Raw genomic sequence first — 26,310 nt, forward strand, 5'->3', positions numbered from 1 at the left:
ACATTCAGAACAACTTTACAGAAATATTCCAACAACCTCCATTGATCTAATCATATTAATTAATTGTCCTTATAATTGAATATCCACATTAATAATAACCCAGAGAGGATTAGTGGTGGTATTGAGTTGGTTTTAACAGTAGCAGAAGTCCCTGATGCCTCGAACAACAAAGAGTTGATCAAAAAATAACACATTCCCCTACAGGGAGAGAGTTCAGGCTAAAGACAGGAACTAGCTAGCTGTGGCCGCAAGCCAAAACCAACACACCTCATCCCTACAGCTGTGCAGAGTAAAAAAACAAACAAAAAAAAAAAACATTTTGTGTGAGGGTTGAAGCTCACCGGTCCTCACACATGCAGAGATACACACAGACGCACACACCAAAACTGACCAGAACAACTTCAGACCTTGGCTGTATTAATGACAGCTCTTTAGACAGACAGTCTCTCTCTCTCTCTTACCATTGTCTGAGGGTGAAGGTGGCTGTCTCTCATCGAGGTCGTCTGCCGAGGACATAGTGCCAGTGGAGGGGGTTCTGGGTAGTCTGCGTTTAAAGTCACCTGAGAGCAGGAAGTAAAACACTTCCTCAAACATCATACGTGGAACTCTATAGTGGAAACCACTCATTTAACACTGAAAACACAGATTAAACATCAAATCTAAAAACATGTTAATGGTCATGTGGTTAGTAGATGTTATTGGTCACGTGGTTAGCAGATGTTATTGGTCACGTGGTTAGCAGATGTTATTGGTCACGTGGTTAGCAGATGTTATTGGTCACGTGGTTAGCAGATGTTATTGGTCACATGGTTAGCAGATGTTATTGGTCACGTACACATGGTTAGCAGATGTTATTGGTCACGTGGTTAGCAGATGTTATTGGTAACATACACATGGTTAGCAGATGATATTGGTCACATACACATGGTTAGCAGATGGTATTGGTCACATGGTTAGCAGATGTTATTGGTCACATGGTTAGCAAATGTTATTGGTCTCATGGTTACCAGATGTTATTGGTCACATACACATGGTTAGTAGATGTTATTGGTCACATGGGTAGCAGATGTTATTGGTCACGTGGTTAGCAGATGTTATTGGTCACAAGGTTAGCAGATGTTATTGGTCACATGGTTAGCAGATGTTATTGGTCACATGGGTAGCAGATGTTATTGGTCACATGGGTAGCAGATGTTATTGGTCACATGGGTAGCAGATGTTATTGGTCACAAGGTTAGCAGATGTTATTGGTCACATGGGTAGCAGATGTTATTGGTCACGTGGTTAGCAGATGTTATTGGTCACAAGGTTAGCAGATGTTATTGGTCACATGGTTAGCAGATGTTATTGGTCACATGGTTAGCAGATGTTATTGGTAACATACACATGGTTAGCAGATGTTATTGGTAACATACACATGGTTAGCAGATGTTATTGGTCACATGGTTAGCAGATGTTAATGCGAGTTTAGTGAAATGCGTGCGCTTCTAGTTCCGACAGTGCAGTAATATCTAACAAGTAACCTAACAATTCCTCAACAACTACCTAATACACACACATCTGGGCATAGGCAAGGTGCAATAGATGTTATAAAATACAGTATATACATGTGATATGAGTAATGTAAGATATGTAAACATTATTAAAGTGGCATTATTTAAAGTGGCATTAAAGTGACTAGTGATCCATTTGTTAAAGTGGCTAGTGATTGGGTCTCCATGAAGGCAGCAGCCTCTCTGGGCTAGTGATGGCTGTTTAGCAGTCTGATGGCCTTGAGATAGAAGCTGTTTTTCAGTCTCTCGGTCCCAGCTTTGATGCACCTGTACTGACCTCGCCTTCTGGATGGTAACGGGGTGAACAGGCAGTGGCTCGGGTGGTTGATGTCCTTGATGATCTTCTTGACCTTCCTGTGACATCGGGTGCTATAGGTGTCATGGAGGGCAGGTAGTTTGCCCCCAGTGATGCGTTATGAAGACCGTACCATCCTCAGGAGAGCCTTGTGGTTGCCGTACCAGGCTGTGATACAGAACGACAGCATGCTCTCGATTGTGCATCTGTAAATGTTAGTCAGGGTTTTGGGTGACAAGCCAAATTTCTTCAGCCTCCCGAGGTTGAAGAGACGCTGCTGCGCCTTCTTCACCACACTGTCAGTGTGAGGGGACCATTTCAGTTTGTCGTTGAACTTTCCACCTTCTCCACTGCTGTCCCGTCGATGTGGATAGGGATGTGCTCCCTCTGCTGTTGCCTGAAGTCCATGAGCATCTCCTTTGTTTTGTTGATGTTGAGTGAGAGGGTTAGGGTTCCACCCACCACACTCCGAGTGCCCTCACCTCCTCCCTGTAGGCTGTCTCGTCGTTGTTGGTAATCAAGCCCACTACTGTTGTGTCATCTGCGAACTTGATGATTGAGTTGCACTTCATGATGACAGAGGTGAGTGCTATGGGGCGATAGTAATTTATTTCAGTTATCTTTGCCTTCTTGGGTACAGGAACAATGGTAGCCATCTTGAAGCATGTGGGAACAGCAGACTGGGATAGGGAGCGATTGAATATGTCCGTAAACACACCAGCCAGCTGGTCTGCACATGCTCTGAGGACACGGCTTGGGATGCCATCTGGGCCAGCAGCCTTGCGAGGGTTAACACGTTCAAATGTTTTTCTCACGTCGGTCACGGAGAAGGAGAGGCGCAATCCTTGTTAGCGGGCCGCGATGGTGGCACTGTATTATCCTCAAAGCGAGCAAAGAAGGTTTTTAGTCTGGAATTTGCAGCAACGACCTGGGGAATAGTTACAGGGGAGACGAGGGGGATGAATGAGCCAATTGTAAACTGGGGATTATTAGGTGACCGTGATGGTTTGAGGGTCAGATTGTGAATTTAGCCAGGACACCGGGGTTAACACCCTTACTGTTACGATAAGTGCCATGGGATCTTTAATGACCTCAGAGAGTCAGGACACCCGTTTAACGTCCCATCTGAAAGACGGCACCCTACGCAGGGCAGTGTCCCCAATCACTGCCCTGGGGTATTTGGATATTTTTTTTAGACCAGAGGAAAGAGTGCCTCCTACGGGCCCTTCAACACAACTTCCAGCAGCATCTGGTCTCCCATCCAGGAACTGACCAGGACCAATGTTACAATCTCTGATGTCTCTCTGAAAGGCAACCCTTCCTCGAATTTCGTCTACCTTGTTGTCAAGAGACTGGACATTGGCGAGTAGTATACTGGGGAGCAGTGGACGATGTGCACATCTAAGGAGCCTGACCAGAAGGCTATAAATAGGGCCTGGAGTTGTTCCTAGTGAGGTCACATGGTCAGCAGAAACTATTGGGCCCTACTGATAAGGCCAGTGCTGGGCTGTGTCGTGTTCCCTTACCTGGTGTTGTGTTGGTTCATGTTCTTATCTGGTGTTGTGTTGGTTCATGTTCTTATCTGGTGTTGTGTTGGTTCATGTTCTATCTGGTGTTGTGTTGGTTCATGTTCATATCTGGTGTTGTGTTGGTTCATGTTATTGTCTGGTGTTGTGTTGGTTCATGTTTTTACCTGGGCTCGCTGTAGGAGAGTCCATGGATTGGGACTCACTGCTGCCTCCAGCACTCTCTGAGTCACTACACATCCCCCTGTCCTGGACACCTGATGCCCAGGCTCTCAACGGGCCCTGTCCCCCTCTCAGACCTGGAGGAGAGAGAACCGAGTTGAGAGACAAGAGGGGAGGAAAGAGAGAAGCGATAGGAGAGGAAGAGAAAGAGAGAGATAGGTATTAGCAATATGGTAATTGGCCATCAGGTTCTCTAAGATACAAATATTTGCTCTAGATGACAGGAAATGCCCCCTCCCCAGCCAGTCAGCAGCACCTCCTTGTTAAAACATCCTGGCGAGAACCCTGTGTATCATAACATTTCTTGTGTGTACGGGTTCATTTGGATTTGGCCAATCAGAGTCATGGACAGTTTATGCCCTAATCTTACTTGTCACATGCTTTGTAAACAACAGGTGTAGACGAACAGTAAAACGCTTACTAACGGGCGCTTCCAAACAAGCAGACAGAAAAACAAATGTTATAATCGCCCTATCCTCACCTGACCTGCTCCGGGACAACTGTCTGGCTACAGTATACCAACTGTCTGGCTACAGTATACCAACTGTCTGGCTACAGTATACCAACTGTCTGGCTACAGTATACCAACTGTCTGGCCACAGTCTGGCTACAGCATACCAACTGTCTGGCTACAGCATACCAACTGTCTGGCTACAGTCTGGCTACAGTATACCAACTGTCTGGCTACAGTCTGGCTACAGTATACCAACTGTCTGGCTACAGTATACCAACTGTCTGGCTACAGTATACCAACTGTCTGGCTACAGTCTGGCTACAGTATACCAACTGTCTGGCTACAGTATACCAACTGTCTGGCTACAGCATACCAACTGTCTGGCTACAGTATACCAACTGTCTGGCTACAGCATACCAACTGTCTGGCTACAGCATACCAACTATCTGGCTACAGTATACCAACTGTCTGGCTACAGTATACCAACTGTCTGGCTACAGCATACCAACTGTCTGCAAAACAGTATACCAACTGTCTGGCTACAGTATACCAACTGTCTGGCTACAGCATACCAACTGTCTGGCTACAGCATACCAACTGTCTGGCTACAGCATACCAACTGTCTGGCTACAGTCTGGCTACAGCATACCAACTGTCTGGCTACAGTATACCAACTGTCTGGCTACAGCATACCAACTGTCTGGCTACAGTACCAACTGTCTGGCTACAGATACCAACTGTCTGGCTACAGTAGAGGTATGTACCTTGTGTGTGTTGGGTAGAGGTACCTGTACCTTGTATTGTAGTGGTATGTGTTGTGTAGAGGTTCTGTACCTTGTGTTGTGTTGGGTAGAGGTACTGTACCTTGTGTTGTGTTGGGTAGAGGTACTGTACCTTGTGTTGGGTAGAGGTACTGTACCTTGTGTTGTGTTGGGTAGAGGTACTGTACCTTGTGTTGTGTTGGGTAGAGGTACTGTACCTTGTGTTGTGTTGGGTAGAGGTACTGTACCTTGTGTTGTGTTGGGTAGAGGTACTGTACCTTGTGTTGGGTAGAGGTACTGTACCTTGTGTTGTGTTGGGTAGAGGTACTGTACCTTGTGTTGTGTTGGGTAGAGGTACTGTACCTTGTGTTGGGTAGAGGTACTGTACCTTGTGTTGTGTTGTGTTGTAGAGGTACTGTACCTTGTGTTGTGTTGGGTAGAGGTACTGTACCTTGTATTGTGTTGGGTAGAGGTACTGTACCTTGTGTGTTGTGTTGGGTAGAGGTGTACCTTGTGTTGGGTACCTGTGTGTTGGGTAGAGGTACTGTACCTTGTGTTGGGTGTGTTGGGTAGAGGTACTGTACCTTGTGTTGTGTTGGGTAGAGGTACTGTACCTTGTGTTGTGTTGGGTAGAGGTACTGTACCTTGTGTTGTGTTGGGTAGAGGTACTGTACCTTGTACTGTACCTTGTGTTGGGTAGAGGTACTGTACCTTGTGTTGTGTTGGGTAGAGGTACTGTACCTTGTATTGTGTTGGGTAGAGGTACTGTTGTGTTGTGTTGGGTACCTTGTGTTGTGTTGGTAGAGGTACTGTACCTTGTATTGTGTTGGGTAGAGGTACTGTACCTTGTACTGTACCTTGTGTTGGGTAGAGGTACTGTACCTTGTGTTGGGTAGAGGTACTGTACCTTGTGTTGTGTACTGTACCTTGTGTTGGGAGGTACTGTACCTTGTGTTGGGTAGAGGTACTGTACCTTGTGTTGTGTTGGGTAGAGGTACTGTACCTTGTGTTGTGTTGGGTAGAGGTACTGTACCTTGTGTTGGGTAGGTACTGTACCTTGTATTGTGTTGGGTAGAGGTACTGTACCTTGTGTTGTGTTGGGTAGAGGTACTGTACCTTGTGTTGTGTGTTGTGTTGTAGACCTTGTGTACTGTACCTTGTGTTGTTTGGTAGAGGTACTGTACCTTGTATTGTGTTGGGTAGAGGTACTGTACCTTGTGTTGGGTAGAGGTACTGTACCTTGTATTGTGTTGGGTAGAGGTACTGTACCTTGTGTTGGGTAGAGGTACTGTACCTTGTGTTGTGTTGGGTAGAGGTACTGTACCTTGTGTTGTGTTGGGTAGAGGTACTGTACCTTGTGTTGTGTTGGGTAGAGGTACTGTACCTTGTGTTGTGTTGGGTAGAGGTACTGTACCTTGTGTTGGGTAGTGGTAGAGGTTTTGTTTACTACTATTGTCTGACTGTGTCTCTGTACCTTGTATGTCTGTGGCGCTGTTGGACCCTTCCCCAGGTCGTGACCCCAGAGGACTATCCACCTCGTCGCCACTCAGGACGTCACCGGAGATGAGGGACACCTGGGACAGGTTACTATGGGAACTGGTGCTGCCCGTTGAACGCTTGCTGAACACAGGAAACCTGGAGGAGGAGGCAGACAGACTGTTAAATATTAACCTGGAGGAGGAGGCAGACAGACTGTTAAATATTAACCTGGAGGGGCAGACTGCAGACAGACTGTTAAATATTAACCTGGAGGGGAGGCAGACAGACTGTTAAATATTAACCTGGAGGGGAGGCAGACAGACTGTTAAATATTAACCTGGAGGAGGAGGCAGACAGACTGTTAAATATTAACCTGGAGGGGACTGTTAGGCAGACAGACTGTTAAATATTAACCTGGAGGAGGAGGCAGACAGACTGTTAAATATTAACCTGGAGGAGGAGGCAGACAGACTGTTAAATATTAACCTGGAGGAGGAGGCAGACAGACTGTTAAATATTAACCTGGAGGGGGCAGACAGACTGTTAAATATTAACCTGGAGGGGCAGACAGACTGTTAAATATTAACCTGGAGGGGCAGACAGACTGTTAAATATTAACCTGGAGGGGGAGGCAGACAGACTGTTAAATATTAACCTGGAGGAGGAGGCAGACAGACTGTTAAATATTAACCTGGAGGAGGAGGCAGACAGACTGTTAAATATTAACCTGGAGGAGGAGGCAGACAGACTGTTAAATATTAACCTGGAGGGGCAGACAGACTGTTAAATATTAACCTGGAGGGGCAGACAGACTGTTAAATATTAACCTGGAGGGGACTGTTAAATATTAACCTGGAGGGGAGGCAGACAGACTGTTAAATATTAACTTGGAGGGGCAGACAGACTGTTAAATATTAACTTGGAGGGGCAGACAGACTGTTAAATATTAACTTGGAGGGGGAGGCAGACAGACTGTTAAATATTAACTTGGAGGGGCAGACAGACTGTTAAATATTAACCTGGAGGGGCAGACAGACTGTTAAATATTAACCTGGAGGGGCAGACAGACTGTTAAATATTAACTTGGAGGGGCAGACAGAGGCAGACAGACTGTTAAATAGGGGCAACTGTTAAATATTAACCTGAGGGGCAGACAGACTGTTAAATATTAACCTGGAGGGGCAGACAGACTGTTAAATATTAACTTGGAGGGGCAGACAGACTGTTAAATATTAACTTGGAGGGGCAGACAGACTGTTAAATATTAACTTGGAGGGGCAGACAGACTGTTAAATATTAACTTGGAGGGGCAGACAGACTGTTAAATATTAACCTGGAGGGGGAGGCAGACAGACTGTTAAATATTAACTTGGAGGGGCAAGTTTAGCCCACCCAAGGACGATGGCCGTGCCCCCACTGAAATCAAATTAGCATAATAAGAAAATTCCCATAAACATGTGTCAGTTTAAGGTAGAGATATTTCTTTGTATTTTTTTTTGCATTGAATGCGTTTCTATCCGCCTTTGTCACATTTTAGCATCTGCGGTGAAAGTTTGTTTGTCAGACCAAATCTGTCTTCTCACAAAATCGTCAGGTCGCGAAATGGTTTGACCTGCTTTACGAACCCTTGGGACTCGTCTGAAGTCGATACAGCCCATCTGCCAACTTCTGTCTGTCGTGTCCAAACAGTTTGAGACTATTTCCCCCTAGGACGCCCACAGGCCTCCCAACAGCAGCAACAACAACAGGATGAGGAATACCCTGGCTTGTACAGTGCATTCGGAAAGTATTCAGACCCCTTGACTTTTTCCACATTTTGTTACGTTGCAACCTTTTCCCCTCATCAATCTACACAAAATACCCCATAATGACATCACAATACCCCATAATGACATCACAATACCCCATAATGACGTCACAATACCCTATAATGATGTCACAATACCCCATAATGACATCACAATAGAAACAGAAATACCTAATTTACAGGGCCTCCCGAGTGGAGCCGCGGTCTAAGGCACTGCATCGCAGTGCTATAAGCGTCCCTTTAAACCCAGGGTTCGATCCCAGGTTGTGTCGCAGCCGGCCGCCCACCGGCACACAATTGGCCCAGTGTCATCCGGGTTAGGGGAAGGAATGTTCTTGTCCCATCGTGCTCTAGAGACCCCTGTGGTAGGCCGGGCGCATGCACGCTGTACGGTGTTTCCTTCCTTCCTCATGTCCTTTGTGTGGCTGGATTCCTGGTTAAGTGAGCAGTGTGTAAAAAAGCAGTGCGGCTTGGCAGTGCCGTGTTTCAGAGGAAGCATTGACTCTCGACTGTCGACTCTCCCGAGTCGGTATGGGAGTTGCAGAGACGGGACAAGGGTAGTCATTTAGGCAGGTTACCTTGGTGTTCTTGGGCCCAGGGACTATGGTGGTCTGCTTGAAACATATTAGTATTACAGACTCGGACAGGGAGAGGTTGAAAATGTCAGTGAAGACACTTGCCAGTTGGTCAGTGCATGCTCTGAGAATACGTCCTGGTAATCCGTCTCGCTTGCGGCCTTGTGAATGTTGACCTGTTTAAAGGTCTTACTCACGTCGGCTATGGAGAGTGGGATCACACAGTTGTTTTGGAACAGCTGGTGCTCTCATGCATGCTTCAGTGTTGCTTGCCTTGAAGTGAGCATGTTACTCATTTAGCTCATCTGGTAGGCTTGTGTCACTGGGCAGCTCGCGGCTGTGCTTTCCTTTGCAGTCTTTAATAGTTTGAAAGCCCTGACACATCCGACAAGCGTCGGAGCCGGTGTAGTATGATTCAATCTTAGTCCTGTATTGACTCTTTGCCTGTTTGATGGTTCGTCAGAGGGCATAGCGGGATTTCTTATAAGCATCAGGGTTAGAGTCCAACTTCTTGAAAGCAGCTGCTCTACCCTTTAGATCAGTGTGTCCTGTAGTTTAGCATCTGCTTCATCTGACCATTTTTTTTATAGACCCCAGAGTCACTGGTACTTCCTGCTTTAGTTGTTGCAAATTCTGAGGCTGGTAACGCTAATGATCTTGGTCTTTTACCAAATAGGACTCTCTTCTGTATACCACCCCTACCTTGTCACAACACAACTGATTGGCTCAAACGCATTAAGAAGGAAAGAAATTCCATAAATGTACTTTTAAGACGGCACACCTGTTAATTGAAATGCATTCCAGGTGACTACCTTATGAAGCTGGTTGAGAGAATGCCAAGAGTGTGTAAAGCTGTCATCAAGGCAAAGGGTGGCTACTTGGAAGAATCTCAAATATAAAATATATTTGGATTTGTTTAACACTTTTTGGGTTACTACATGATTCCAGTTTTATTATTCTACAATGTAGAAAATAGTAAAAATGAAGAAAAACCCTTGAATGTGTTCTAAAACTTTTGACCGGTATTGGACATACATGTTCCCTTTAAGAAACATTGATTTAATCACTCAAGCAGAGCGCTGAACTTTTTGAGCTAGTTCAAAACGCTGAGCCAGAATCCCACACTCAATCTACCGTGCTACATTCAGTGCTCTCCACAGTTATTTCCTCAGGAAGGGCTCGCATTCAACTCTCCCTTACTACTCTCTCTCTCTCGCTACTCGCTCTCCCTCCCTACTCTCTCGCCCTACTACTCTCTCTCCCTACTCGCTCTCCCTCCCTAACTCACTCTCCCTACTACTATCTCCCTAACTCGCTCTCTCTCCCTAACTCACTCACTCTCCCTAACTCACTCACTCTCCCTAACTCACTCACTCACTCTCCCTAACTCACTCACTCACTCTCCCTAACTCACTCACTCACTCTCCCTAACTCACTCACTCTCCCTACTCGCTCTCCCTCCCTAACTCACTCTCCCTACTACTATCTCCCTAACTCGCTCTCTCTCCCTAACTCACTCACTCTCCCTAACTCACTCACTCTCCCTAACTCACTCACTCACTCTCCCTAACTCACTCACTCACTCTCCCTAACTCACTCACTCACTCTCCCTAACTCACTCACTCTCCCTACTCGCTCTCCCTCCCTTACACTCTCTCTCCCTTATTCCCTCTCCCTACTCTCTCTCCTTACTCTCTCTCCTTACTCTCTCTCCTTACTCTCTCTCCTTACTCTCTCTCCTTACTCTCTCCCCTTACTCTCTCTCCCCTTATTCCCTCTCCTTACTCTCTCTCCTTACTCTCTCTCCTTACTCTCTCCCTTACTCTCTCTCCCTTATTCCCTCTCCCTACTCTCTCTCTTACTCTCTCTCCTTACTCTCTCTCCTTACTCTCTCTCCCCTTATTCCCTCTCCCTACTCTCTCTCTTACTCTCTCTCCTTACTCTCTCTCTTATTCCCTCTCCCTACTCTCTCTCCTTACTCTCTCTCCTTACTCTCTCCCCTTACTCTCTCTCCCCTTATTCCCTCTCCCTACTCTCTCTCCTTACTCTCTCTCCTTACTCTCTCCCCTTACTCTCTCTCCCTTATTCCCTCTCCTTACTCTCTCTCCTTACTCTCTCTCCTTACTCTCTCTCCCTTACTCTCTCTCCCCTTATTCCCTCTCCCTACTCTCTCTCCTTACTCTCTCTCCTTACTCTCTCTTTACTCTCTCTCCCCTTATTCCCTCTCCTACTCTCTCTCCTTACTCTCTCTCCTTACTCTCTCTCCTTACTCTCTCTCCCCTTATTCCCTCTCCTTACTCTCTCTCCTTACTCTCTCTCCCCTTACTCTCTCTCCCCTTATTCCCTCTCCCTACTCTCTCTCCTTACTCTCTTCCTTACTCTCTCCTTACTCTCTCTCCCTTATTCCCTCTCCTTACTCTCTCTCCTTACTCTCTCTCCCCTTACTCTCTCTCCCCTTATTCCCTCTCCCTACTCTCTCTCCTTATCTCTCTCTTACTCTCTCCCCTTACTCTCTCTCCCTTATTCCCTCTCCTTACTCTCTCTCCTTACTCTCTCTCCCCTTACTCTCTCTCCTTACTCTCTCTCCTTACTCTCTCTCCTTACTCTCTCTCTTATTCCCTCTCCTTACTCTCTCTCCTTACTCTCTCTCCCCTACTCTCTCTCCCTTATTCCCTCTCCCTACTCTCCTCCTTACTCTCTCTCCTTACTCTCTCCCTTAGCTCTCTCCCTTATTCCCTCTCCTTACTCTCTCTCCTTTAGAATCTTCTCCTTACTCTCTATTCCCTCTCCCTACTCTCTCTCCTTACTCTCTCTCATTACTCTCTTCCTTACTCTCTCTCCCCTTATTCCCTCTCCCTACTTCTCTCTCTTACTTCTCTCCTTACTCTCTCTCCTTATTCCCTCTCCCTACTCTCTCTCCTTACTCTCTCTCCTTACTCTCTCCCCTTACTCTCTCTCCCCTTATTCCCTCTCCTACTCTCTCTCACTTCTCTTACTCTGGCTCTCTCTCCCCTTATTCCCTCTCCTTACTCTCTCTCCTTACTCTCCTCCTTACTCTCTCTCCCCTTACTCTCTCTCCTTATTCCCTCTCCCTACTCTCTCTCCTTACTCTCTCTCCTTACTCTCTCTCCTTACTCTCTCTCCCCTTATTCCCTCTCCCTACTCTCTCTCCTTACTCTCTCCTTACTCTCTCTCCTTACTCTCTCTCCCTTATTCCCTCTCCTTACTCTCTCTCCTTACTCTCTCCCCTTACTCTCTCTCCCTTATTCCCTCTCCCTACTCTCTCTCCTTACTCTCTCTCCTTACTCTCTCCCCTTACTCTCTCTCCCCTTATTCCCTCTCCTTACTCTCTCTCCTTACTCTCTCTCCCCTTACTCTCTCTCCCCTTATTCCCTCTCCCTACTCTCTCTCCTTACTCTCTCTCCTTACTCTCTCCCTTACTCTCTCTCCCCTTATTCCCTCTCCTTACTCTCTCTCCTTACTCTCTCTCCCCTTACTCTCTCTCCTTACTCTCTCCCTTACTCTCTCCCCTTACTCTCTCTCCCCCTTATTCCCTCTCCCTACTCTCTCTCCTTACTCTCTCTCCTTACTCTCTCCCCTTACTCTCTCTCCCCTTATTCCCTCTCCCTACTCTCTCTCCTTACTCTCTCTCCTTACTCTCTCCCCTTACTCTCTCTCCCTTATTCCCTCTCCTTACTCTCTCTCCTTACTCTCTCCCCTTACTCTCTCTCCCCTTATTCCCTCTCCCTACTCTCTCTCTTACTCTCTCTCCTTACTCTCTCCCCTTACTCTCTCTCTTACTCTCTCTCCTTATTCCCTCTCCCTACTCTCTCTCCTTACTCTCTCTCCTTACTCCTCTCTTACTCTCTCTCCCTTATTCCCTCTCCTTACTCTCCTTAGACTCGTCTCCCACTCTCTCTCCCCTTATTCCTCTCCCTACTCTCTCTCAATACTCTCTCTCCTTACTCTCTCCCCTTACTCTCTCTCCCCTTATTCCCTCTCCTTACTCTCTCTCCTTACTCTCTCTCCCTTACTCTCTCTCCCCTTATTCCCTCTCCTACTCTCTCTCCTTACTCTCTCCCTTACTCTCTCTCATTACTCTCTCCCTTACTCTCTCTCCCCTTATTCCCTCTCCTTACTCTCTCTCCTTACTCTCTCTCCCTTACTCTCTCTCCTTACTCTCTCTCCTTACTCTCTCCCCTTACTCTCTCTCCCCTTACTCTCTCTCCTTATTCCTCTCCCTACTCTCTCTCCTTACTCTCTCTCCTTACTCTTCCCCTTACTCTCTCTCCCTTATTCCCTCTCCCTACTCTCTCTCCTTACTCTCTCTCTTACTCTCTCCCCTTACTCTCTCTCCCCTTATTCCCTCTCCTTACTCTCCTCCTTACTCTCTCTCCCCTTACTCTCTCCCCCTTATTCCCTCTCCCTACTCTCTCTCTTACTCTCTCCCTTACTCTCTCCCTTACTCTCTCTCCCCTTATTCCCTCTCTTACTCTCTCTCCTTACTCTCTCTCCCTTACTCTGATTCCCTCTCCTACTCTCTCTCCTTACTCTCTCTCCTTACTCTCTCCCTTACTCTCTCTCCCCTTATTCCCTCTCCTTACTCTCTCTCTCCTTACTCTCTCTCTCCTTACTCTCTCTCTCCTTACTCTCTCTCTCCTTACTCTCTCTCTCCTTACTCTCTCTCCTTACTCTCTCTCCCTCTGTCCTTCTCCCCCAAACCCCTCACACCCCTTCTATCTCTTTCTCTCTCTGTCTCATAGTGTTACTCTTTGTGAGAAGTCAGTACTACTGCACATAGACAGTAACATAACATGAAGACAATGGGAGTTGATGAGGGAAAAGGCGCCAGTCCACAATCAAACTGAAACTGTTTTCATTTTCTCTCCGATTCTGTTTGTATCTCGAGCAAAAAAAACACAAAAGTGAAACTGTAATGAAACAGCTGGTTAAACGTTAGGACTTGACGAAAACAAAACAATGACTTTTGACCTTTAGTTGTTGTTTTAAAATGGTTGTTCCAAATGCCCCTATGGCTTGTGTTATTCTCTCTCAGTGAACCTTGACGTAGGACTTGTAAGTCCCCCAAAAAATCTAAATGGAGCACAAATCTATATTTATTGTACTGGCGATGTCTTTGAGGTCTTTCCAATGCCATTTGAGACGAAGCCTAAGTATGTAAGTGAGTATAAGTCGACTAACCGTTCATCAACGGAGAAGGACTCCATGTGTATCTGATCTTTGGGAAGATTTCTGACAAACTCTGCGTATCTCTGTCCAGGCTCGTACATCTTCGCGTTTTCACACAGGGCCTGGTAGTGGCCAGGGAGAGGCACGGTCTGGGCCTGCTGCAGCTGGAGCCAATTGACTGTCACCTGGAGAAAGAGGGAGGGAGAGGGGGAAAGTTAGAATGCTTTCAAATAGGATTATTTAAAAAGAACAACAACAACATTGGACAATGTTTATATATGACACCCTTATATACAGACCCATTTTTAGCACATTCAGTCACATAAACTCTGGAGCTATACTCATGTCAAGCCTGGCTCCTGATACTCTGAAGAGACTATAACTTACAGCTTTGAGTGTGAGGTCACACTGAGTCACCAGTTCTCTGATCTGAGTGAGGATGTCTGTCTTGGTGCTGGCCAGCTCTGCCCTCCTGGCCCCTGCATCAGTTACACAGGATCTGTACTGGTCTCTGGCATCCTCAGCCTGAGAGAGAGAGAGAGAGGGGGAATTAACAGACTCTGTACTGGTCTGGCATCCTCAGCCTGAGAGAGAGAGAGAGAGAGCCTGAGAGAGAGAGAGAGAGAGAGAGAGAGAGAGAGAGAGAATAACAGACTCTGTACTGGTCTGGCATCCTCAGCCTGAGAGAGAGAGAGAGAGAGAGAGAGAGAGAAAGAGAGAGAGAGAGAGAGAGAGAGAGAGAGAGAATAACAGACTCTGTACTGGTCTGGCATCCTCAGCCTGAGAGAGAGAGGAGAGAGAGAGAGAGAGAGAGAGAGAGAGAGAGAGAGAGAGAGAGAGAGAGAGAGAGAGAGAGAGAGGAGAATAACAGGCTCTGTACTGGTCTGGCATCCTCAGCCTGAGAGAGAGAGAGAGAGAGAGAGAGAGAGAGAGAGAGAAGAGAGAGAGAGGGGAATAACAGGCTCTGTACTGGTCTGGCATCCTCAGCCTGAGAGAGAGAGAGAGAGAGAGAAGAGAGAGAGAGAGGGGAATAACAGGCTCTGTACTGGTCTGGCATCCTCAGCCTGAGAGAGAGAGAGAGAGAGAGAGAGAGAGAGGGAGAGAGAGCGAGAGAGAGAGAGAGAGAGCGAGAGAGAGGAGAATAACAGGCTCTGTACTGGTCTGGCATCCTCAGCCTGAGAGAGAGAGAGAGAGAGAGAGAGAGAGAGAGAGAGAAGAGAGAGAGAGAGAGAGAGGAGGAGAATAACAGGCTCTGTACTGGTCTGGCATCCTCAGCCTGAGAGAGAGAGAGAGAGAGAGAGAGAGAGAGAGAGAGAGAGAGAGCGAGAGAGAGAGAGAGAGAGAGGGGAATAACAGGCTCTGTACTGGTAGAGAGAGGAATGGCATAACCTGTTATTATCTGAGTGAGTGTGGATCTATCTCACCTGTTAAACACGACCTAACCGCACTGCTTCCCGACACACTGCTCGATTAACCTGGGAGGAAAACACTGTACACCTGGCGACCGTGTCAGCGTGAACGGACCCGGCCCGCCACAGGAGTCACTAGAGAGCGATGGGACGAGGAAATCTCGGCCTGCCAAACCCTCTACTAACCCGGACGATGCTGGGCCAATTGTGCGCCGCCTCATGGGTCTCCCAGTCACGGCCAGCTTTGACACAGCCTGGGATCGAACCCGGGTCTGTAGTGCTGCCTCAAGCACTGCGATGCAGTGCCTTAGACCGTTGTGCCACTCGGGAGGCCTTCGCAAATTGATTTGAACAAACAATTGGTCCCCCAAAAAATGCAGAACTCCCTGGAACTTCAAAATCCCGATGTGGCCCTTAATCCAAAAAGTTTGAACACCCTAATCTATGGATTCCACATGACATGATATGCATCTGTTGGTCACAGATACCTTAAAAAAAGGTAGGGGCGTGGATCAGAAAACCAGTCAGTATCTAGTGTGACCATTTGTCTCATGCAGCATGACACATCTCCTTCACATAGAGTTGATCAGGCTGTTGATTGTGGCCTGTGGAATGTTGTCCCACTCCTCTTCAATGGCTGTGCGAATTTGTTGGATATTGTAGGGAACTGGAGCACACTGTCATACACGTCGATCCAGAGCATCCCAAACATGCTCAATGGGTGCCATGTCTGGTGAGTATGCAGGCCATGGAAGAACTGGGACATTTACAGCTTCCAGGAATTGTGTACAGATCCTTGCGACATGGGGCCGTGATGGTGGTGGGTGAATGGCACAACAATGGGCCTCATGATCTCGTCACTGAATGGCATTGAAATTGCCATTGATCAAATGAAATTGTGTTTGTTGTCCGTAGCTTATGCCTGCACCATACCATATCCCCACCGCCACCATGCGGCGCTCTGTTCACAACATTGACATCAGCAAACCGCTCGCCCACACGATGCCGTACGCACTGTCTGCAATCTGCCCGGTACAGTAGAAACCGGGATTCATCCCTAAAGAGCCCAATTCTCCAGCTTGCCAGTGGCCATCGAAGGGGAGCATTTGCCCACTGAAGTCGGGTTTTGATGCCGACCTGCAGTCAGTTGGGTCAACACCCTGGTGAGGATGATGAGCAGGCGGATGATCTTCCCTGAGACGGTTTCTGACCGTTTGTGCAGAAATACTTCGGTTGTGTAAACCCACAGTTTAATCAGATGTCCGGGTGGCTGGTCTCAGACGATCCCACAGGTGGAGAAGCCGGATGTGGAGGTCCTGAGCTCGTGTGATTATACACGGTCTGCGGTTGTGAGGCCGGTTGGACGTACTTCCAAATTCTCCAAAACGACGTTGGAGGCGGCTTATGGTAGAAAAATGAACATTCAATTCTCTGGCAACATGTCTGGAGTCAGCATGCCAATTGCACGCTCCCTCAAAACTTGAGACTTCTGTGGCAAAACTGCACATTTTAGAGTGGCCTTTTATTGTCCCCAAGCACACTATGTAATTATCATACTGTTTAATCAGCTTCTTGATATGCTGCACCTGTCAGGTGGATTAATTATCTTGGCAAAGGAGAAATACTCACTAACAGAATATGTAAACAAATTTGTGCAAAACATATGAGAGAAGAAAAGATTTTGGTGCGTATGGAGCATTTCTGGGATGTTTTATTTCAGCTCATTAAACATCAGTATATTCCTCCTCTCATACCTTCTGAAGAGCCTCCTCTTCCAGTTTCCTCTTCTTGTCCAGCTGTTTGGACTGTTCCTCCTGGGAGCGGCTGGCTGAGGACTGGGCCTTGTGGTACTCGTCTCTCCTCTGGACCTGGGTCCACCGAGCCTTACGCAGAGCCGCCTCGGACTCTTGCTAAGGAGGAGAGGGGAGGATACAGTCAGGTGAGAGAAGTACACACACTGTGTGTTATAGGGAGGATACAGGTGGACAGGTAGACACACTGTGTGTTATAGGGAGGATACAGGTGGACAGGTGTGTTATAGGGAGGATACAGGTAGACAGGTGTGTTATAGGGAGGATACAGGTGGACAGGTAGACAGACTGTGTGTTATAGGGAGGATACAGGTGGACAGGTAGACACACTGTGTGTTATAGGGAGGATACAGGTGGACAGGTAGATACACTGTGTGTTATAGGGAGGATACAGGTGGACAGGTGTGTTATAGGGAGGATACAGGTAGACAGGTGTGTTATAGGGAGGATACAGGTAGACACTGTGTGTTATAGGGAGGATACAGGTGGACAGGTGTTTTATAGGGAGGATATTGGTGGATAGGTAGACAGACTGTGTTATAGGGAGGATACAGGTGGACAGGTAGACACACTGTGTGTTATAGGGAGGATACAGGTAGACAGGTGTGTTATAGGGAGGATACAGGTAGACAGGTGTGTTATAGGGAGGATACAGGTAGACAGGTGTGTTATAGGGAGGATACAGGTAGACAGGTGTGTTATAGGGAGGATACAGGTAGACAGGTGTGTTATAGGGAGGATACAGGTGGACAGGTAGACACACTGTGTGTTATAGGGAGGATACAGGTAGACAGGTGTGTTATAGGGAGGATACAGGTAGACAGGTGTGTTATAGGGAGGATACAGGTAGACAGGTGTGTTATAGGGAGGATACAGGTAGACAGGTGTGTTATAGGGAGGATACAGGTAGACAGGTGTGTTATAGGGAGGATACAGGTAGACAGGTGTGTTATAGGGAGGATACAGGTAGACAGGTGTGTTATAGGGAGGATACAGGTACACAGGTGTGTTATAGGGAGGATACAGGTACACAGGTGTGTTATAGGGAGGATACAGGTAGACAGGTGTGTTATAGGGAGGATACAGGTACACAGGTGTGTTATAGGGAGGATACAGGTACACAGGTGTGTTATAGGGAGGATACAGGTAGACAGGTGTGTTATAGGGAGGATACAGGTACACAGGTGTGTTATAGGGAGGATACAGGTAGACAGGTGTGTTATAGGGAGGATACAGGTACACAGGTGTGTTATAGGGAGGATACAGGCACAGACACAGAGAAAACAGCAGAGGGACAGAAGTCTCACATACCATTTTCTTCTGTTCTCTCTGCCACTGCTCCTTGAGGTCTTTCCTCAGTCTGTCCAGCTCAGTCTTTCTGGACAACAGCGGCTACAGGACGCACAAAGAGGCACCAACTATAGTATAGTGTACATTCCATTATATCACATCACTTTCCCACAAATTACTTTGAACCCAAATGATACATTGTTGCCTTGTCAGAGACAAGATCATTCGCTACCTGATTGTGAGTCTTGAAGTTCTGTTGGCACCTATAAAGACTGTCACTGACCCCTATAAAGACTGTCACTGACCCCTATAAAGACTATCACTGACCCCTATAAAGACTGTCACTGCCCCCTATAAAGACTGTCACTGACCCCTATAAAGACTGTCACTGACCCCTATAAAGACTGTCACTGACCCCTATAAAGACTGTCACTGACCCCTATAAAGACTGTCACTGACCCCTATAAAGACTGTCATTGACCCCTATAAAGACTGTCACTGACCCCTATAAAGACTGTCGTTGACCCCTATAAAGACTGTCACTGACCCCTATAAAGACTGTCACTGCCCCCTATAAAGACTGTCACTGACCCCTATAAAGACTGTCACTGACCCCTATAAAGACTGTCATTGACCCATATAAAGACTGTCACTGACCCCTATAAAGACTGTCACTGACCCCTATAAAGACTGTCACTGACCCCTATAAAGACTGTCACTGACCCCTATAAAGACTGTCATTGACCCCCCTATAAAGACTGTCACTGACCCCTATAAAGACTGTCACTGACCCCTATAAAGACTGTCATTGACCCCTATAAAGACTGTCACTGACCCCTATAAAGACTGTCGTTGACCCCTATAAAGACTGTCACTGACCCCTATAAAGACTATCACTGACCCCTATAAAGACTGTCACTGACCCCTATAAAGACTGTCGTTGACCCCTATAAAGACTGTCACTGACCCCTATAAAGACTGTCACTGACCCCTATAAAGACTGTCACTGACCCCTATAAAGACTATCACTGGCCCCTATAAAGACTGTCACTGACCCCTATAAAGACTGTCGTTGACCCCTATAAAGACTGTCACTGACCCCTATAAAGACTGTCACTGACCCCTATAAAGACTGTCACTGACCCCTATAAAGACTGTCACTGACCCCTATAAAGACTGGCACTGACCCCTATAAAGACTGTTACTGACCCCTATAAAGACTGTCACTGACCCCTATAAAGACCGTCGTTGACCCCTATAAAGACTTTCACTGACCCTATAAAGACTGTCGTTGACCCCTATAAAGACTGTCACTGACCCCTATAAAGACTGTCACTGACCCCTATAAAGACTGTCACTGACCCCTATAAAGACTGTCAGTGACCCCTATAAAGACTGTCACTGACCCCTATAAAGACTGTCACTGACCCCTATAAAGACTGTCATTCGTACCTGTATGAATTTGTTGGTCTGCAGGGCAGTGGCAGTCTGCAGGAGGAGTTGGCTGTACTCAATGTCATTCTTAAACGTAGAAATATAGATATCTCTGAACGGCATGTAGTCCTGTGGGCCAGACGAACATACGGAAACATATTAGTAGTCACATTCTATGTTGATGTTGATGTGTGCACTGTGAGTTCAGGAGAGTTAACCTGTGTTCAATTTTGAAGCTTACATTTTATGTCTGTGGTATGTGTTTGTGTGACTATGGTTAAAATCAGTCAAAAAATATTACCTGTTGACTCGCGAGCGTCTTTGCAGATTCTGCCATTTTGGCATAACTTTTGGCACATTCAATGTCTGGGGGAAGACATAGCAGATAAGTCAGTGTGAATGTGTGATTGGATTGTTGGTTGTGGGGATATGTGTGTGTCTGTATGCGCGCTTGCGTTTGTGCGCGTCTAACTAACCCAGTCCCAGGCGTTTGTCGACCCAGGCCAGCAGATCCTTGGTGTACTTGGACCAGGCCTTGGCATAGAGCAGAGCTGACTCCACCCCGCTGTCATTCTTCTGCAGGATCACGGCAACCTCCTCCTCTTTAGACAACGCCACCTCTGGGCCTGGAGAGGTAATAGGAGGATCAAGGTAGGACGGAGAAGATTTTATTTATTTATTTGATTTTACCTTTATTTAACTAGGCAAGTCAGTTAAGAACAAATTCTTATTTTCAATGACGGCCTAGGAACAGTGGGTTAACTGCCTGTTCAGGGGCAGAATGACAGATTTGTACCTTGTCAGCTCGGGGGTTTGAAATTGCAACTTGCAACCTTCCGGTTACTAGTCCAACACTCTAACCACTAGGCTACCCTGCCACCTCTACACTCTAAACACTAGGCTACCCTGCCGCCTCTACACTCTAACCACTAGGCCACCCTGCCGCCTCTATACTCTAACCACTAGGCTACCCTGCCGCCTCTACACTCTACACTCTAACCACTAGGCTACCCTGACGCCTCTACACTCTAACCACTAGGCTACCCTGCCGCCTCTACACTCTAACCACTAGGCTACCCTGCCGCCCCTACACTCTAACCACTAGGCTACCCTGCCGCCTCTACACTCTAACCACTAGGCTACCCTGCCGCCTCTACACTCTAACCACTAGGCTACCCTGCCGCCTCTGCACTCTAACCACTAGGCTACCCTGCCGCCTCTGCACTCTAACCACTAGACTACCACTAGGCTACCCTGCCGCCTCTATACTCTAACCACTAGGCTACCCTGCCGCCTCTACACCCTACACTCTAACCACTAGGCTACCCTGCCGCCCCTACACTCTAACCACTAGGCTACCCTGCCGCCTCTACACTCTAACCACTAGGCTACCCTGCCGCCTCTACACTCTAACCACTAGGCTACCCTGCCGCCCTACACTCTAACCACTAGGCTACCCTGCCGCCTCTGCACTCTAACCACTAGGCTACCCTGCCGCCTCTGCACTCTAACCACTAGGCTACCCTGCCGCCTCTGCACTCTAACCACTAGGCTACCCTGCCGCCTCTACACTCTAACCACTAGGCTACCCTGCCGCCTCTACACTCTAACCACTAGGCTACCCTGCCGCCTCTACACTCTAACCACTAGGCTACCCTGCCGCCTCTACACTCTAACCACTAGGCTACCCTGCCGCCTCTACACCCTACACTCTAACCACTAGGCTACCCTGCCGCCTCTACACCCTACACTCTAAAAGGGCCACTAGGCTTACCACTGTTGGTGTACACCTGTTGTTTACCAAGGACCAGTCAGTCAGCATTTCACTGTTAGTCTACACCTGTTGTTTACCAAGGACCCTTCAGTCAGCATTTCACTGTTAGTCTACACCTGTTGTTTACCAAGGACCCTTCAGTCAGCATTACACTGTTGGTGTACACCTGTTGTTTACCAAGGACCAGTCAGTCAGCATATCACTGTTAGTCTACACCTGTTGTTTACCAAGGACCCTTCAGTCAGCATTTCACTGTTAGTCTACACCTGTTGTTTACCAAGGACCCTTCAGTCAGCATTTCACTGTTAGTCTACACCTGTTGTTTACCAAGGATCCTTCAGTCAGCATTACACTGTTAGTCCACACCTGTTGTTTACCAAGGACCCTTCAGTCAGCATTTCACTGTTAGTCTACACCTGTTGTTTACCAAGGACCCTTCAGTCAGCATTTCACTGTTAGTCTACACCTGTTGTTTACCAAGGACCAGTCAGTCAGCATTTCACTGTTAGTCTACACCTGTTGTTTACCAAGGACCAGTCAGTCAGCATTTCACTGTTAGTCTACACCTGTTGTTTACCAAGGACCCTTCAGTCAGCATTTCACTGTTAGTCTACACCTGTTGTTTACCAAGGACCCTTCAGTCAGCCTTTCACTGTTGGTGTACACCTGTTGTTTACCAAGGACCCATCAGTCAGCCTTTCACTGTTAGTCTACACCAGTTGTTTACCAAGGACCCATCAGTCAGCATATCACTGTTAGTATACACCTGTTGTTTACCAAGGACCCTTCAGTCAGCATTTCACTGTTAGTCCACACCTGTTGTTTACCAAGGACCTCTCAGTCAGCATATCACTGTTAGTCTACACCTGTTGTTTACCAAGCATATCACTGTTAGTCTACACCTGTTGTTTACCAAGGACCCTTCAGTCAGCATTACACTGTTAGTCTACACCAGTTGTTTACCAAGGACCCATCAGTCAGCATTTCACTGTTAGTCTACACCTGTTGTTTACCAAGGACCCTTCAGTCAGCATTTCACTGTTGGTCTACACCTGTTGTTTACCAAGGACCCTTCAGTCAGCATTTCACTGTTAGTCTACACCTGTTGTTTACCAAGGACCAGTCAGTCAGCATTTCACTGTTAGTCCACACCTGTTGTTTACCAAGGACCCTTCAGTCAGCATTTCACTGTTAGTCTACACCTGTTGTTTACCAAGGACCAGTCAGTCAGCATTTCACTGTTAGTCTACACCTGTTGTTTACCAAGGACCAGTCAGTCAGCATTTCACTGTTAGTCTACACCTGTTGTTTACCAAGGACCAGTCAGTCAGCATTTCACTGTTAGTCCACACCTGTTGTTTACCAAGCATATCACTGTTAGTCTACACCTGTTGTTTACCAAGGACCAGTCAGTCAGCATTTCACTGTTAGTCTACACATGTTGTTTTATGAACCACGTGATGAAGGGAACAGGGTGCCACGTGGATAACACATGTTTTCCATCTCTCAGACAAAACTATTTCTAAACAGCTAAAGAATGTCAGCTATTTGGAGGAAACCCCTACAGCACAGCCCAGGACTGAAAGCGTAACGTTATCACTATAACTACAGTTCTCTGAAGGAGGGAAACGAGGTACAACACAACTAATGGGAAGGATCTGTACTCTTCCGACTTCAATTGAAGAACTAAAATCACACCTGACAAGGCCAATGAAATCCCCGACCTCGCTGGGAAGCCCCTTTTTTTTGTTAAACAAGTTTGAAATATCCAATAAATGTCGTTCCACTTCATGATTGTGTCCCACTTGTTGTTGATTCTTCACAAAAAAAATACAGTTTTATATCTTTATGTTTGAAGCCTGAAATGTGGCAAAAGGTCGCAAAGTTCAAGGGGGCCGAATACTTTCGCAAGGCACTGTATAGTCATAACGTGACGTTCTTTTTCTGTCGGTACTCTCAGGTACAACACAACCCAGGGGGGAATGGAATTCTGCCCAAAGCCGTCCCCAACAGATACCAAATGAAACGGGCCGTGGCAGACCGGCCACACCTCCACCCAACAAGATGTAGTAGTCTGGATATTGTACACGCTGTGGGCTGTCTAGTGGCCCTCTTCTGTCTACAGCTGTAAACACGCTGTGGGCTGTCTAGTGACCCTCTTCTGTCTACAGCTGTAAACACACTGTGGGCTGTCTAGTGACCCTCTTCTGTCTACAGCTGTAAACACACTGTGGGCTGTCTAGTGACCCTCTTCTGTCTACAGCTGTAAACACACTGTGGGCTGTCTAGTGGCCCTCTTCTGTCTACAGCTGTAAACACACTGTGGGCTGTCTAGTGGCCCTCTTCTGTCCCAGCTGTAAACACACTGTGGGCTGTCTAGTGACCCTCTTCTGTGTGTTTACAGCTGGGACACGGAAGAGAGAAACAAGAAGAAGAGAGAAACAAGAAGAGAGAAACAAGGAGAGAGAAACAAGGAGAAGAGAGAAACAAGAAGAGAGAAACAAGGAGAGAGAAACAAGAAGAGAGAAACAAGGAGAAGAGAGAAACAAGGAGAAGAGAGAAACAAGGAGAAGAGAGAAACAAGAAGAGAGAAACAAGGAGAAGAGAGAAACAAGAAGAGAGAAACAAGAAGAGAGAAACAAGAAGAGAAGAACAAGGAGAGAGAAACAAGAAGAGAGAAACAAGAAGAGAGAAACAAGGAGAAGAGAGAAACAAGAAGAGAGAAACAAGAAGAAGAGAGAAACAAGAGAGAAACAAGAAGAAGAGAGAAACAAGAAGAGAGAAACAAGAGAGAAACAAGAAGAAGAGAGAAACAAGAAGAAGAGAGAAACAAGAAGAAGAGAGAAACAAGAAGAGAGAAACAAGAAGAGAGAAACAAGGAGAGAGAAACAAGGAGAGAGAAACAAGGAGAGAGAAACAAGGAGAGAGAAACAAGAGAGAAACAAGAAGAAGAGAGAAACAAGAAGAAGAGAGAAACAAGAAGAGAGAAACAAGAAGAGAGAAACAAGAAGAAGAGAGAAACAAGAAGAAGAGAAGAAACAAGAAGAAGAGAGAAACAAGAAGAGAGAAAAACAAGAAGAAGAGAGAAACAAGGAGAGAGAGAAACAAGAAGAGAGAAACAAGAAGAGAGAAACAAGAAGAAGAGAGAAACAAGAAGAGAGAAACAAGAAGAAGAGAGAAACAAGAAGAGAGAAACAAGAAGAAGAGAAACAAGGAGAAGAGAGAAACAAGAAGAGAGAAACAAGAAGAAGAGAGAAACAAGAAGAGAGAAACAAGAAGAAGAGAGAAACAAGAAGAGAGAAACAAGAAGAAGAGAAAACAAGAAGAAGAGAGAAACAAGAAGAGAGAAACAAGAAGAAGAGAGAAACAAGAAGAGAAAACAAGAAGAAGAGAAAACAAGAAGAAGAAGAGAAAAACAAGAAGAGAGAAACAAGAAGAGAAAACAAGAAGAGAGAAGAAGAGAGAAACAAGAAGAAGAGAGAAACAAGAAGAGAGAAACAAGAAGAAGAGAAAACAAGAAGAGAAAACAAGAAGAAGAGAGAAACAAGAAGAAGAGAGAAACAAGAAGAAGAAACAAGAAGAAGAGAAACAAGAAGAGAGAAAAACAAGAGAGAAGAGAGAAACAAGAAGAGAGAAACAAGGAGAGAGAAGAAGAAGAAACAAGAAGAAGAGAAACAAAACAAGAAAACAAGAGAGAAACAAGAAGAGAGAAACAAGAAGAGAGAAACAAGAAGAGAGAAAAACAAGAAGAAGAGAGAAACAAGAAGAGAGAAACAAGAAGAAGAAACAAGAGAAAACAAGAAGAAAAACAAGAAGAGAGAAACAAGAAGAGAGAAAAACAAGAGAGAAACAAGAAGAAACAAGAGAAACAAGAAGAAGAGAGAAACAAGAAGAGAGAAACAAGAAGAAGAGAGAAACAAGGAGAAGAGAAACAAGAAGAAGAAACAAGAAGAGAAACAAGAAAGAGAAACAAGAAGAAGAGAGAAGAAACAAGAAGAAGAGAGAAACAAGAAGAGAGAAACAAGAAGAAGAGAGAAACAAGAGAGAAAACAAGAAGAAGAGAGAAACAAGAGAGAGAGAAACAAGAAGAAGAGAGAAACAAGAAGAAGAGAGAAACAAGAAGAGAGAAACAAGAAGAGAAACAAGAAGAAACAAGAGAAACAAGAAGAGAGAAACAAGAAGAGAGAAACAAGAAGAGAGAAACAAGAAGAGAGAAACAAGAAGAAGAGAGAAACAAGAAGAGAGAGAAACAAGAAGAGAGAAACAAGAAGAAGAGAGAAACAAGAAGAAGAGAGAAACAAGAAGAGAGAAACAAGAAGAAGAGAGAAACAAGAAGAAGAGAGAAACAAGAAGAGAGAAACAAGAAGAAGAGAGAAACAAGAAGAGAGAAACAAGAAGAGAGAAACAAGAGAAAAAACAAGAAGAGAGAAACAAGAAGAGAGAAACAAGAAGAAGAGAGAAACAAGAAGAGAGAAACAAGAAGAGAGAAACAAGAAGAAGAGAGAAACAAGAAGAGAGAAACAAGAAGAGAGAAACAAGGAGAGAGAAACAAGAAGAAGAGAGAAACAAGAAACAAGAAGAGAGAAACAAGAAGAAGAGAGAAACAAGGAGAAGAGAGAAACAAGAAGAAGAGAGAAACAAGGAGAGAGAAACAAGAAGAGAGAAACAAGAAGAGAAACAAGAAGAAGAAACAAGAGAAACAAGAAGAGAAACAAGAAGAAAGAGAAACA

At 46.1% G+C, this 26,310-nt stretch overlaps 1 protein-coding gene across 6 annotated transcripts in view; it reads right to left on the reverse strand.

The window, feature by feature from the left end:
- LOC112219908 (rho GTPase-activating protein 29-like) overlaps positions 1 to 26,310 on the reverse strand; it is an 88,721-nt gene that overhangs the window by 18,718 nt on the left and 43,693 nt on the right. For all 6 annotated transcript variants that reach the window (XM_042329164.1, XM_042329163.1, XM_042329165.1 and 3 more), the window contains 10 exons: positions 20,283 to 20,432; positions 20,108 to 20,172; positions 19,825 to 19,935; positions 18,394 to 18,474; positions 17,026 to 17,181; positions 14,250 to 14,387; positions 13,875 to 14,047; positions 6,286 to 6,446; positions 3,542 to 3,673; positions 462 to 560 (listed from right to left, as the gene is read on the reverse strand). In XM_042329164.1, coding sequence (XP_042185098.1) covers positions 462 to 560; positions 3,542 to 3,673; positions 6,286 to 6,446; positions 13,875 to 14,047; positions 14,250 to 14,387; positions 17,026 to 17,181; positions 18,394 to 18,474; positions 19,825 to 19,935; positions 20,108 to 20,172; positions 20,283 to 20,432 — 1,266 coding nt within the window. The remainder of the gene's footprint in view (positions 1 to 461; positions 561 to 3,541; positions 3,674 to 6,285; positions 6,447 to 13,874; positions 14,048 to 14,249; positions 14,388 to 17,025; positions 17,182 to 18,393; positions 18,475 to 19,824; positions 19,936 to 20,107; positions 20,173 to 20,282; positions 20,433 to 26,310) is intronic.

Source organism: Oncorhynchus tshawytscha, linkage group LG10 (genome assembly GCF_018296145.1).
Source record: "Oncorhynchus tshawytscha isolate Ot180627B linkage group LG10, Otsh_v2.0, whole genome shotgun sequence".
Classification (NCBI taxonomy): domain Eukaryota; kingdom Metazoa; phylum Chordata; class Actinopteri; order Salmoniformes; family Salmonidae; genus Oncorhynchus; species Oncorhynchus tshawytscha.